The sequence below is a fragment of the Populus trichocarpa genome, chromosome 1 (genome assembly GCF_000002775.5).
Source record: "Populus trichocarpa isolate Nisqually-1 chromosome 1, P.trichocarpa_v4.1, whole genome shotgun sequence".
In the NCBI taxonomy this organism is placed as follows: domain Eukaryota; kingdom Viridiplantae; phylum Streptophyta; class Magnoliopsida; order Malpighiales; family Salicaceae; genus Populus; species Populus trichocarpa.
This window is the reverse complement of record NC_037285.2, coordinates 34,819,040-34,831,633: the sequence shown is the minus strand read 5'-3', so window position 1 is coordinate 34,831,633 and position 12,594 is coordinate 34,819,040. Positions and strand designations below refer to the sequence as shown.

General features: G+C 31.3%; 2 protein-coding genes across 2 annotated transcripts; both read left to right on the top strand.

Annotated features, from left to right (window-relative positions):
- Nucleotides 1-257: 257 nt before the first annotated feature.
- LOC18095336 (L10-interacting MYB domain-containing protein) lies at nucleotides 258-1,340 on the top strand. The gene is given in 3 exon segments (XM_024603555.2): nucleotides 258-589; nucleotides 692-1,138; nucleotides 1,140-1,340. Coding segments are annotated over 3 exon segments (966 nt in total). The 5' UTR covers nucleotides 258-268; the 3' UTR covers nucleotides 1,338-1,340.
- A 1,537-nt stretch (nucleotides 1,341-2,877) lies between these two features.
- LOC7456192 (uncharacterized) lies at nucleotides 2,878-11,694 on the top strand. Its single transcript, XM_024587298.2, has 7 exons — nucleotides 2,878-3,109; nucleotides 3,353-3,543; nucleotides 3,656-3,737; nucleotides 3,989-4,401; nucleotides 7,784-8,617; nucleotides 10,577-10,780; nucleotides 11,437-11,694. The coding sequence occupies exons 1-7, from the start codon at nucleotides 2,878-2,880 to the stop codon at nucleotides 11,467-11,469; spliced, it is 1,989 nt and encodes a 662-aa protein (XP_024443066.1). The 3' UTR covers nucleotides 11,470-11,694.
- Nucleotides 11,695-12,594: the final 900 nt, after the last annotated feature.

The window sequence follows — 12,594 nt, the reverse complement described above, 5'->3', positions numbered from 1 at the left end:
ATCCCTTATCAGCATTAAAGCTGTTGTCAGCTATAGTGAATTGTGCTTTGAATTCTTTCTTGCATTGTCAACCAAGCTGCTATAGATAATTTCTTTATTTATGTTTTCATTCCTTGTCAACATTCAACCTTTTGTTATTCTTTGGTTTACCTTTTTCTGCACATGTAATTTACTGTTCTGTTACTATTGTTTATGGCCTTATCAGCATTCAATCTCTTGTTCATTGGTTAATTGTTTGTTTAATTTTTCATTGCATTGTCAACCAGCAATGGATGGGTCTGACACACATGATAAAGCTTCTTGGAGTAAGGCAATGTTGCACACGTTTTGCGACATTTGCATTACAGCTATTGAGAGAGGCAAGAGACCAAACACACATTTTGATAAAGCTGGCTGGAAATTTATCATACAGTCGTTCAAAGATCAGACAGGCCTTTCATTATCAAAATCTCAGCTTAAAAACAAATGGGATGGGATTAAAAAGGACTGGAGGGTATGGAAAAAATTAATAACTGAAACTGGAGTTGGTTGGTCTTCTGAACTTGGGACCATCTCAGCAACTGATGAATGGTGGCAATCAAAAATTCAGGTTAAGTTGCTAATTTGCAATAGCCTCATAATTTTTTTTGTCATGTTGTATTATTTATTCATCTATTAGCATTCCTAATTACATCCAGCTGTCATTGCACAGGAAATGAGAGGAGCAAAGAAGTTTAGGCATGTCGGCATAGAGCCCTCGTTGTGTGCCAAGTACGATATCATGTTTACTAACATAGTGGCCACGAGAGAATATGCTTGGACTCCCTCACAAGGATTTTTATCAGATGAAGATAATGTGGCGGCTGGAATGAGAAATACAACCAATGAGGATACTAACATGGAAGAAGGAAGTGGCGACTCTGAAGATGATGCAATCCCTGATTTCAATCGGGATGTTAGCAACATGGTTGGTGGAAGCAATGTCGCAAACAGTAGCAGCAACCCCAGCAGTTCAAAGAGAAAGAGTACACATCAGACTACTCCTCAATTGCAAAAAAAGAAAAGGGGAACTGGAATGGGAGCAGTGCTAGTTGCACGTCTGGATAAAATTATTGAGACTGTCTCCATGCCTAGAGGGATCACAGCTCCTTGTAGAGATAAAAAAAGGTTGTAGCATTGAAGAGGTAATTGAAGAACTGCACTCTATTGATGGAGTTGCCTTTGGTAGTGCATTGCATACCTTTGCAACTAAATTCTTCTGTGCGAGGAGCAAGAGGGAGATGTGGGCTGCAATGGGTTGTATTGACAGAAAAATGTCATTGTTGAAAATAATGTTTGACCAACACAGACAAGCTTAGATGGTCAAGGTCAGTTTTTAGCTTTTTACCCTATTCATGTTTTTGTATTTATGTTGAATCCTGTAGACAAGTAATATATTTAGTTGTCTGAAATATTTTCCACTGGTTTTGCAGACTTCTTGTGCTGCAAATGTTACTGAAATTAGAAGGAGTTGCCCATGTTTTGGTGTATTTCCGTAGCTAAGTTTTTGGAACCCACTACCATGTATGTTTTGTTATATATGTATGACTGAATAGTGATGTTGGGTTGGAATTTCATGGATGTTAATTTCTAAATTGTAGACCTTAATTATGTGGATGCTTATCTTTCAATGTTACCTTAAATATGTGGATGCTTAGCTTTGAATGTTATGTTTAGCTTGTTAAAGTACTCTTTTGCAGTTCGGTTACTTTGAAGTTGAATGGTTGGTGATAATAAGTTATGCAACCGAGACTACTGCTTGTTTGTATTATACTTTGAATGTTTGGTTAGTTGCTCTTGAATGGTAGGTCTAGGTTGCTAATTTTGAAATTTTCAGTTGGTGTATGCAACATTTGAATGTTTGGTATCTTGCTCTTGAATGGTAGCTTTTGAAAGTTAGGTAACAGTTTTTGGAATATTACTTCCATTCCTATGTATTTGTATATAAATACCAGTAAGTATGGGAAGTTATTCACTTGCATACTGTCAATTTCTTTGGGTAGAAACCGAATGTGTTAGTACCTGCAATGAAGAGTGGTTGTTTCTAATTGCTGGTGTTGCTGATTGCTGCTATTTATACATCTGTAATAGGTAAGTTCCATTTAATTCATTAGATTGCAGCTGATTGGTTAATGTTATGGCATTCATGTAAAGTCAGTGTAGTTTCTTAGGTTTTTAAATGTTTGTTTATGGTGTGCATTGGGATAGTGAAGGGTAGAAAATTGTTAGTTTTGTTAGACACCTCTGTCATTGTATATTATTCTACATAATGTCATAACTGTCTTGTTCAATATGCTGAAGCAGCATTCCATAAGTAAAACCGGTTTGAATCTTGGGGGAAGGTGGCAAACATGGTTATTATTTATTGATCAGGTAATAGGGAAATGAAAATATTATAGTTAATCGTATGGCTCAGTTTTGGAAATGCAATTTTTAGTGATGTATGGTACATTTGACATATTATTATAGTTAGCACAAGAAATGAAATAGTGGAAGCAGGAAATGAAAAGGAAAAACAATTTGTGTGTGAATTGTTCATTGTTTCTGGAATTTCAATTTTGATATTTTGAAATTCGATTTTTTATGTTGTGTATAACAAGGGGAATTATAAATTTTGATTAGAGATAATAGGCATTTTGGAAAAAGAAATTCAATTTCACTTTCAAATGAGGTAAAGGACTGAATTGTAAATAAATATAGCCTTATAAAATTTACAAGCTGAGCAAAATTTCATTAAACGTGGAGAAAGTGAACAATAACACTTATTTGCAAGAATGCATTATCCATTTGTTTTTTTTTTTTGTAACAAGTCGTACAATCTTTAATTATTCACAAAAAAATTTGTATGGCATGATAGATATGGATTCGCACTGGTTTTCAACACTTTTTGAAGGGGATTATGATGACGTACTGAATAACGTTGCCGATTATGTTAATTATGGTCATTCTTCTGTAAACGATGGAGATTGTAGTGGTAATTACAGTTCTGATAATGACGACAACGACGACGACAATGATGATTCAGATGAAGAAGATGAGTTGTTTTGGGAAAGGGAGTTCGATGAGCAGAAATTGATTTTATGCACGGCAGGTGCCGTAGCTTTATATTATAATACTTATATATATAAAGAGCCTTGTATGGATTCGTACAACACTGGAATGCAATGGTTGATAGAAATATTACATGGACATTGGACGCGCTGTGTAAACATGTTTAGGATGGATGCGACAACATTTCAGAGTCTGTGCTTTATACTTGAAAACCAATATGGGTTAAAGGCATCTAGAAGAATGTGTGTTTTTGAAAAAGTTGGAATATTTCTTTATACAATAGCTTTGGGTGCTTCCAACAGGGAAGTTCAGGAGAGATTCCAACATTCAGGAGAAACAATTAGCAGGTACTTTAGTGAGGTTCTTAGATCAGTTTGTTCGCTCGCTACAGATTTAATTCAACCTGCAGATTCCGGGTTCGTAAACACACCGAGGGAAATTGTGAACAATCCGAGGTATATGCCACATTTCAAGGTAATGTCGTACATTGTATTTGTTAATAGTGATTCATATTTCATGAATTTGTGAAATTTAATTTTTTTGTCAGCTCAAATTGATGTTATTTTGCTGGTTTATCGTATATTAGAATTGTGTAGGAGCTATTGACGGTACACATGTCCGTTCATGTGTTTCTTTTGAAAAGCAAATCCCATTTATCGGCCGAAAAGGTGTGCCAACCTAGAATGTTATGGCTGCATGTAGCTTTGACATGCAATTCACATTTGTTTGGGCGGGTTGGGAAGGTAGTGCACATGATACACGAATTTTTCTCGAGGCAATTGACAATCCATGTATAAAATTTCCTAAGCCACCGGAAGGTAATAATATGTGTATGTGTATGTGTATATATGATAATTAATGTTATTTGGTTTTTTTTTTTTTGTAATTTTCAGTTTAAAACAATTATATGTTTTTTCAGGGAAATACTACTTGGTTGATTCGGGATATCCTAATGAATATGGATTTTTAGGTCCATATAGAGGTCAGAGATATCATTTGCAAGAATTTAGGAGGCGAGGACAACCACAAACTCGTGAAGAAATTTTCAACCGTATGCACTCTTCATTACGTTGTGTGATAGAACGAACATTTGGAGTTTGGAAAAAAAGATGGCGAATCCTACAGAATATGTCGGCCTATAATTACAAGGCACAAGTTAGAATTGTTGTCGCATCCATGGCAATTCATAATTACATTAGAAGAACTTCAATGCAAGATGTGGCATTTATGGAGTTCGATCGCCATCCTGATTTTGTACCCGATGATTTTCTACCTGATGTGGCTTCACTTTCACAAAGTCAAGGACACCAAAGGTCTTCACGAATGGATTACGTACGTGATGGGATTGCTGCAAGTTTAATGACACAATTATAAATTATTGCACTAATATGTTTAGGTGTATTTGCAAAAATTTATTGGTTGTAATGTTACTTCATTAATATTATGAATTAAGTCCTTTTAGGTAATTATACAATAAAATAAAATTCAACCACAATTTGTAACCAAACACATTAAACAACTTTTTTTTTAACCTCAATTTTAACCAAACATATATTTTTTCAGACCAACCTCAACTAAAAGCACTTTTTCTGAAACTACTTTTTTCAAACCACAACCACAACAGCTACCACAATACCAAACGCACTCAAACTTGGCTAACACGTGGATCACACATGCCAACATATGGAATAAGCCCTCCTCGTTCAAGTGGTGTGTGTAGCTTCCTCTGATAGCCAAACACAGCCATTTACAATTGCTTTTAAAGAGGTGTCGAGGTCTATCGGTTGGGGCGAGGCTTGTAGGTTGACGAACAACGGTCGGGCATATGGAAAAAGATAAAATTGCATTAAAATAAAGTTCCTTGAAAAAAAAAACAGCATTTTTCATTGAACAGTGCTATTAACTTTACTTTAGATAAATGTACAGTAAAAATCAATATGTTTTTAGTTATATAATGAACAGTGCTATCAGCAGACATTTTAGATAATGGACAATAAATATTATTTTAGTTATATTGTATAATGCATAATAAATATATACGTAAGCACACCATAGTGTATAACTGAAGTTCTACGATTGAACAACCAACACGTTTGCAAGGAACTTTATTTCCTTGCAATTTCATCTTCAAAAGTCATATTAGCATGATTTTTTTGTATTGAGATTTGTTTTGTCTTACATGATATTGTATGTGTGAAATGCCAATGTTGAATTAAAAATAAATATTAATAAATATGATTTTAGTTTACAGTTAAACATCTGAAAGAAAAATGACCAAAATTAACGTAAAAAATAAATTAAATAAAGCCATTATTTATTTTCATTGTATAGAAGGCATATAAAACTTTTATTTGGTCCTTGAAATTTTAGTTTATACATTTCTAATTCTAGTTATTTTAAGATTTTATGTTTTCATTACATGAAGTTTTTATTTTTCAATCTCTAGATGTGAAGAGGGAAGAAAAGAATCATTAAAAAATAGAAAGGAGAGAAAAAGAATTTGGTTGATTACAAAAAAGTTAATTTTGATATTAATGAGTTTATATTAGAAAGGGGTATTCAATGGAGGTGATTTTTCCCTTCAAACATGTAAGAAAAAGTACATTAAAGCTATTGAAGTTTTTTTTTATTCTGTTATTTTTAATTTTTAATCTAATTAAAAAGTATTTTAGAATTAAAAATGAGTTTATTGAGATTTCTAGAATTCTTATAAAGTATTTTTATGAAATAATAAATTAAAATTTAATTTTTAAAATCTAAAAAATCATACCCTAGTTTTTAACTAGAAGTGATAAGAAATTATCATAACAATGGACATATTGTATGTCCAAATAGAGGATGTAGTGACCATTCTATTTTAAAAAAATAATCTTGAGTGAAAGCACTATTATTAAACCTGGCTTGGTCCGGTGGATCGACCCATGACCCGAGCGAACTCGAACGAGACCCCGTATTTTTTTTTTAAATGTGATTTTTCTCTTATACCTCTCTTTTTTCATAATTTTTTAGCTGGTTATTAACATTTTTTAAAGTTCATTATATAAATATTAGAAAAATATTTTATTTTTTCAATGTGGTATTTGAAACCCTTTAATATATATGCTCTATATTCACAAGAAAAAAGTTGTTTTTTCAATGTGGGATTTGAAACCCTTTCGTATATATACTCTATGTTCACAAGAAAAAAAATTATATTTTTTCAATGTGGGATAAAAAACTTTTTAGTTTAAATACTTCAATTTAAAAGGATAATATAATATCTTTTCAATGTGGGATTTGAAGCCCTTTAATATATATACTCTATGTTCCTAAGAAAAAAGTTATTTTTTCAATATGAGATTTGAAACCTTTTCGTATATATACTCTATGTTTCTAAGAAAAAAGTTATTTTTTCAATGTTGAATTTGAAGTTCTTTTGTACATATACTCCATATTCACAAGAAAAAAGTTATGTTTTTTTAATATGGGATAAAAAAAACTTTTTAGTTTAAATACTTCAACTTAAAAGGATAATATAATATCTTTTCAATGTGAGATTTGAAGTCCTTTAGTATATATACTCTATGTTCACAAGAAAAAAATTATGTTTTTTCAATGTGAGATTTGAAACTCTTTAGTATATATATTCTATGTTCCCAAGAAAAAATTATTTTTTAATGTGGGATTTGAAACCCTTTAATATATATACTCTATGTTTCCAATAAAGAAATTATTTTTTCAAAGTGGAATTTGAAAAAAGTTATGTTTGTTTTAATGTGGGATAAATTTTTTTTAAAAAATATTCTTTTAAACTTCATTATTTACAATATGTATAGCCTATATTCACATGAATTTTTTCCTTAATTTTTTCTAGTTGATCTGAGTTGATCCATAAAATCCGAGACCCGATCTCTTAACCGGATCAACTGATCGGCTTTTAACTATCAGTGAAAGTGAATGTCATGTCTTTTGTTCTTTTCCATTTATTTGTTTCAACAAAGCTAGGTGTACGGTTTTTTTTTTTCAGCTTGATTTTTTAATTTTGTTTTTTTAAGTTAATTTTTTGTTATTTAACTTTTTTTTAATAGTAATTAATTTTTTAATTTTTTTTCTATAATTTCATAATGCCTTAAAAAGATTATTGCAATTTATCTTTAAATATTTTTTTAATTAAATTTTAGATAAATAAATTATATTTATATAATTAATTTATAAGAACAAAAATAATGTATTCTTAACCATTTAAATTAACCTTCAAAATATATAAAACAAAACCTATAAAACAAAAAGAACAATTAAAGTAAAATACTGATATGGATATCAATCTTTTAATTATTTTTTTAGAAATATCAACTTCTCGCTTTATTATTTAATTAATATTCATAATTTTTTAATATAATTTATTGATTTATTGATTTTTTTATTTGTTTTATTAAGCCCAAATATTATTTTTTAATAAAAAAATTCATAATATGAAAAAAAAAACATTGATAATACCAATTTTTTGCCGTAAAAAAAAAACTTGAAATCTAGTAGACTGGCTACTGACGGCGAAATGAGATGTGAAACTGCATTAAAAGCCAAAGGGCAAGACTAGGTAATTGGATGACCAAATTACTCCCAAATCCTCAGAACTATCACGTAATCCAGATAACAACACAATCCACTCCCACATCCAATCCCTTCCTTCCACGTGTAAGTAGTACAATCCATCCCATCATCTTCTCCTGTACAGAGAAAAATCCTCATTAGGCGCCACAAGGTGTCAAGTGATCATCAAATCAGAGTCTTTGGCTACAGGAAAGGTGCCCTCTTTTCTCTTAGCGTTTCTTCTCCAAGCTCAAAGATTAAACCAAGGGGAGGAGAAAATATGTGCAGCAAAAGCAGCCTTACTAGACAAAGAAAAAAAGCAGCAAAAGAAGAAGCAAGAGTACTAATCCCAGCACGAAAAACCAGAAGTAAAACAAGAAAGCCTAAATATCTCTCTCTTAAACTTGAGCTATCTCCCAAAACAAAAACCCCACAGAAATCCAAAACCCAAATGACCCACAGCAAACAACTGAAAAATCTATTCCCTCTCCATCCAGAAAATATCGTCCAACAATACAAAGACATGCATGAGCATGATCAAGTTGCCTTTCTCTTGGAAACAGCCAGTACTGACGATACCTCCACCACTCTCCAAGGCCTCCTTGACACCACCACCTCAGAGGATGGCCCACTTAGCTGCTATATTGAGATTGATCAAGAGAGATGTGATCATGGGCGAGCCAGCTTGCTGGAAAGGACAGCAATGAAGTGTAAAGAGAGAGACTTGAGTGATGAGAGGTGGGTGAGTTACTGGGAGGTGGTGGAGAAGAAAGAGCAAGAAGAGGTGAGCAGCTCTTCTTGTAATGGTGTTGCTGATACGCCGGGGAAGACGCTGCAGGCTCAAGATGATAACAAAAATGGTTTGGTTGGCCTGAAGCTCGATTATCAAGAGATATTAAATGCTTGGTCTGATAAAGGCCCTCTTTACATCGAAGGAGAGTCCCCACAAACTGTTCCAGATATCTATGACGGTTCCAATGTAAGCACTTGCTCTATAACCTTAACAATTTAAGCCATTATTTTTCTATTCTTCACGGAATAAATTAATATCCTTAATTTTTAATGTGCGTATATATGTGCAGCATTGGCTTTTGTTTATATATATATATATATATATATATATATATATATATATATATATATATATATATATTCTTGATGGTCATGGTGGTATGGTTAGGGATCTCAGCTGGTGATTATCATTTTAACACAGTATGTTGAGAAAATGATAGAAAATTATTTAGAAAATATAGGGTTTCAACATGACTGTGCTATTGAGAACAGTAATTGTTTGCTCAAGAAATCAGGAGTAAAATTAATTAATATGTACCAAAATCAACATAAAATGCCATGAAAATCCACTATATAATATGAGATTTAAGATCTAATAATTAAGAAATAAACTGGAAAACAAACTGATATAATATGAGAGATAAATAAAGGAAGAAAAAGAAGGGAAAGAAGATGAGTCATTGGGGATACAAAAAGGCTCTGTTTTTTATATTCAATATTGTTAAAAAAATCTAGATTTGACGATTATAATCGCATTATTGAAGATCATCGAATAAGATGGTAATTGGTTTTGTTTAAAATTAATTAAACCTTGTAAAACAAAACTATTAACTAATTACGATGTCATTTGATGATTTTTTATGGTGTAGTTAGAACCGATTTGTCAAGATATTTATAACGATACTAAGTGTGTAAATAATACGTTTTGATGTGTTCTTGGTGATCTATTTTTTCTTATCTTTTTTTTTCTTTAATTGTTTCTCTCTCATGTCACATTATTATTATTTTTTTTTAGATTTTTAGATCTTGAATATCATATCTTAGTAATTAAATCTTCATAAATTTTTATGTTAATTTTTATACATGTTAACATTCACATTTGATTTCTAGTAAATAATAGATATTCCCATAACGAATTGTTATAAAACTAATATTTAGAATTATAATTATATTGAAATTATGTTATTTTTTAAATATTTTTATAACCTTGCCATTTTACCACAACTTTTACCAAATTAGATTATTATTTTTTAAAAAAAATCCATCAATAATGGTGTTTAATTGTTAGACTTTTTGTTGTCTCTCTCGTGATAAGTGTGGTGGAGGGGGTGCTGTTTTTGGGCTGGAGGTTCTTTTTTTTGTAGCTTATGGGAATCTCTGAGGTCCAGGCAGTAAAGGCGATGCTCTTTTTGCTTTTAGGGGGACCCTGTGCCCCCAGCTAGTTTATGGCCCAATAGTCCATTGAAGTTTCTAGTATTAATTCTAAAGTAGTCCCTATAGTTTATCAAAATTAAGTAATTAACCCTATATTATAAACATCATTAAATAACACCCTGACCCAACTTTTACCATCTTTAATTTTTTATATATATAATAATAATATCTCATCTTTTCCTTTTCCTTTATTTCTAAAAAATTAAAAGAATAAGATAAATTGAAAAGGAACATGAAATTGATTAAAAGAAACTAAGTTGTCGGCAAATTATAAGGGGAAACCTCGATGTAATCCTAAACCTATATTCATATCCTCCATTGCATCTAAAACCTATGAACTTTACAAATTAGGTCTCAAACATTTTTTGTACTTTTTTTCAATTGGGTCCTTTTGTCATTTATTTTAATATTCCAAGTCCAATGCACATGTATTATTAGGCCAAATCCTAACGTTTCTTCACTTAGGCCTGGATCCAGAAATCAATGAATCCCATTTCTCTGCTCCCAAAACAGAAATTTCTGATTTATTTTTGTTACAATTGCTTAAAAAAAGTTGAAATTGTTATATATATATGCATCATATAAGTATTTAGCTAGGAACTACTCTATTTAAGACTAGTCTTGTGACCATGATTAATTGAACGATGCGAAAGACAACCAACAAATGTGTTGGTAAGAAGTGATCAATCAAGTTGGTTTGCTTTATGGGCAGCAATTAATGGACGAGTGGGGGAGTTTATGGAGGGTGCCAGACATGTGTGGCTCGAAAACGAAGGAAGGGAAAGAGATTTGGAAGTCGGGGCAAAGAGAGGCAAGTGTGTTAAGGTACAAGGAGAAGAGACAGAACAGGCTTTTTGCTAAGAGAATTCGTTATGAAGTTCGGAAGCTCAACGCAGAGAAACGTCCCAGGTTGAAGGTACTCTTATCTCCTCTCTTTAAGAGATGATAAAATCAGCTGTTTGATTCTTGTTTCCATTTTGCTATTGGAATTATCAGGATTTTATGAAAAATATGCATCAATATGATCCTAATACCCCCACCAGCTTCAAAATTCCTTTCAAATCAAAGCCACTGAAGCCCCCTGTTGTTTCTCACAGATTCATGTTTTTCCCCTCCTCTCGATTTCCCAATATTTTCAATTTCTATTTCTGCTACGAAGGAGAGTCTCGAGCTCTTGGATAGAGGGAGATATGAGTGTTAATTATGCCATTTGAGTTACAGGTTCATTTGCCAATATTATCCATTAGAGAAGCGTGCCTGTTTCTTTTGGTGCTTCTTCCTTAACATTTCATCATGGTGCATGCTCATCCTGGGCACTTCCCCTTTAACATCTCATCAGGGCTTGGCACGTTAAAGCAAATCACCATTAATGTCTGCAAAAAGCTATACAAATTAACTGAACTTGTGCATGCATGCATGTGCACTGACTAATGCAGAATATTGCTGCTGGACGAAGTTCTGTTTCTTAACAAACACCTTTTTCTGAAAAAGAAAATGGATTGTTGCCTAATCTAGCTTTGGCAGGGTATTTCATAGAAACCATCATGAATTTTCTCATTTCGGTTTTGGCAGGGTCGATTTGTGAAGAGAAGCTGGGAAATGTAATTTTTTTGGACATCACTAATTATGAAGAGCATCATCATCTGTAGAGGGGTTTGAAATTGGAATTAGTCATTTGTCTTCTTTTTTCTTATATTTTGTTTGTGATACAAAAATACTGGGCGCACCGCTCATATGCATGAAATTTAGGGAAGTAAAATAAGTGCAGAAATAAAGCAGAAAACAGAAATAAAGAAAAAAAATTGAAAAATGCTGTAGAGGCATTGATTATGTGTGGACAACATGCGAATACTTGGTTGTTTTTATGTTTTAAAAGTGTTTTTTTTTTAATAATTTTATTTTTTATTTTTTTGTTTTAAATTATTTTTTTGGATGTTTTTGTGTTGTTTTGATATGTTAATATCAAAAATAAAATTTAAAAAGTAATAAAAAATATTATTTTAATATATTTCTAAACAAAAATCATTTTTTTAAAAAATAACTAATATAATTCCATATAATTTTTAAGTTAGAGGTAATTTTTATTGTAAAATAAAAAGTGGTAAATGAAGATTTTTTTTAGGACACTTGGAAGGTGACATATGTCTAGAATTTATTTCTTTGTTATTTCATCATTGTAAATTATGTTGGTGTCGTTTTATATGTTAGGGTTTATTTTTTCTTTCCATACGTACTCTTTGTGTGTGACATGATTGAGAATAATCTGATATTAAATTAAAGGTTAATATTACGAAATAAAATTTATTTTATAGTTAAAAAAGTAAAAGGACAGTGACCTAAATTAATTAAAAAAAAAAGGGAATTTTTCATTTTCATTGTTCAAAAGGTGTGTAAAAATTCATTTTGGTTAATGAAGTTTCAATTTCTGTATATTTGGTCTATGTTATTTTAGGATTTCATGTTTTGGTCCTTATTTTTTTTTATTACATTTTAATCCTTAGATATTAAGAGAAGAAAGAGAGAATCATAAAAAAATAGAGATAAAAAAAAAAAAGAGTTTTAGTGGCCACATTCTGATAATGAAAAAAGCTAATCTTGATGTAAATGAATTTATCTTGGAGATGAGAGTTCAACAAAGATGATTTTTCTATTTAGGCTCGTGAATTATTTTTGGATTTTGTTAAAGTTTTGGTTTTTAAAGTGATTAAATAATGTTTTAATATTAAAAAT

Excerpts from the sequence above, each read along its gene's own strand:
- LOC7456192 (XM_024587298.2), top strand. The coding sequence starts at position 2,878 with ATGGATTCGCACTGGTTTTCAACACTTTTTGAAGGGGATTATGATGAC. Across the intron at positions 3,110-3,352 it reads ATTGATTTTATGCACGGCAG|CTTTGGGTGCTTCCAACAGG; the intron begins GTGCCGTAGCTT and ends TTTATACAATAG. Across the intron at positions 3,544-3,655 it reads GGTATATGCCACATTTCAAG|AATTGTGTAGGAGCTATTGA; the intron begins GTAATGTCGTAC and ends ATCGTATATTAG.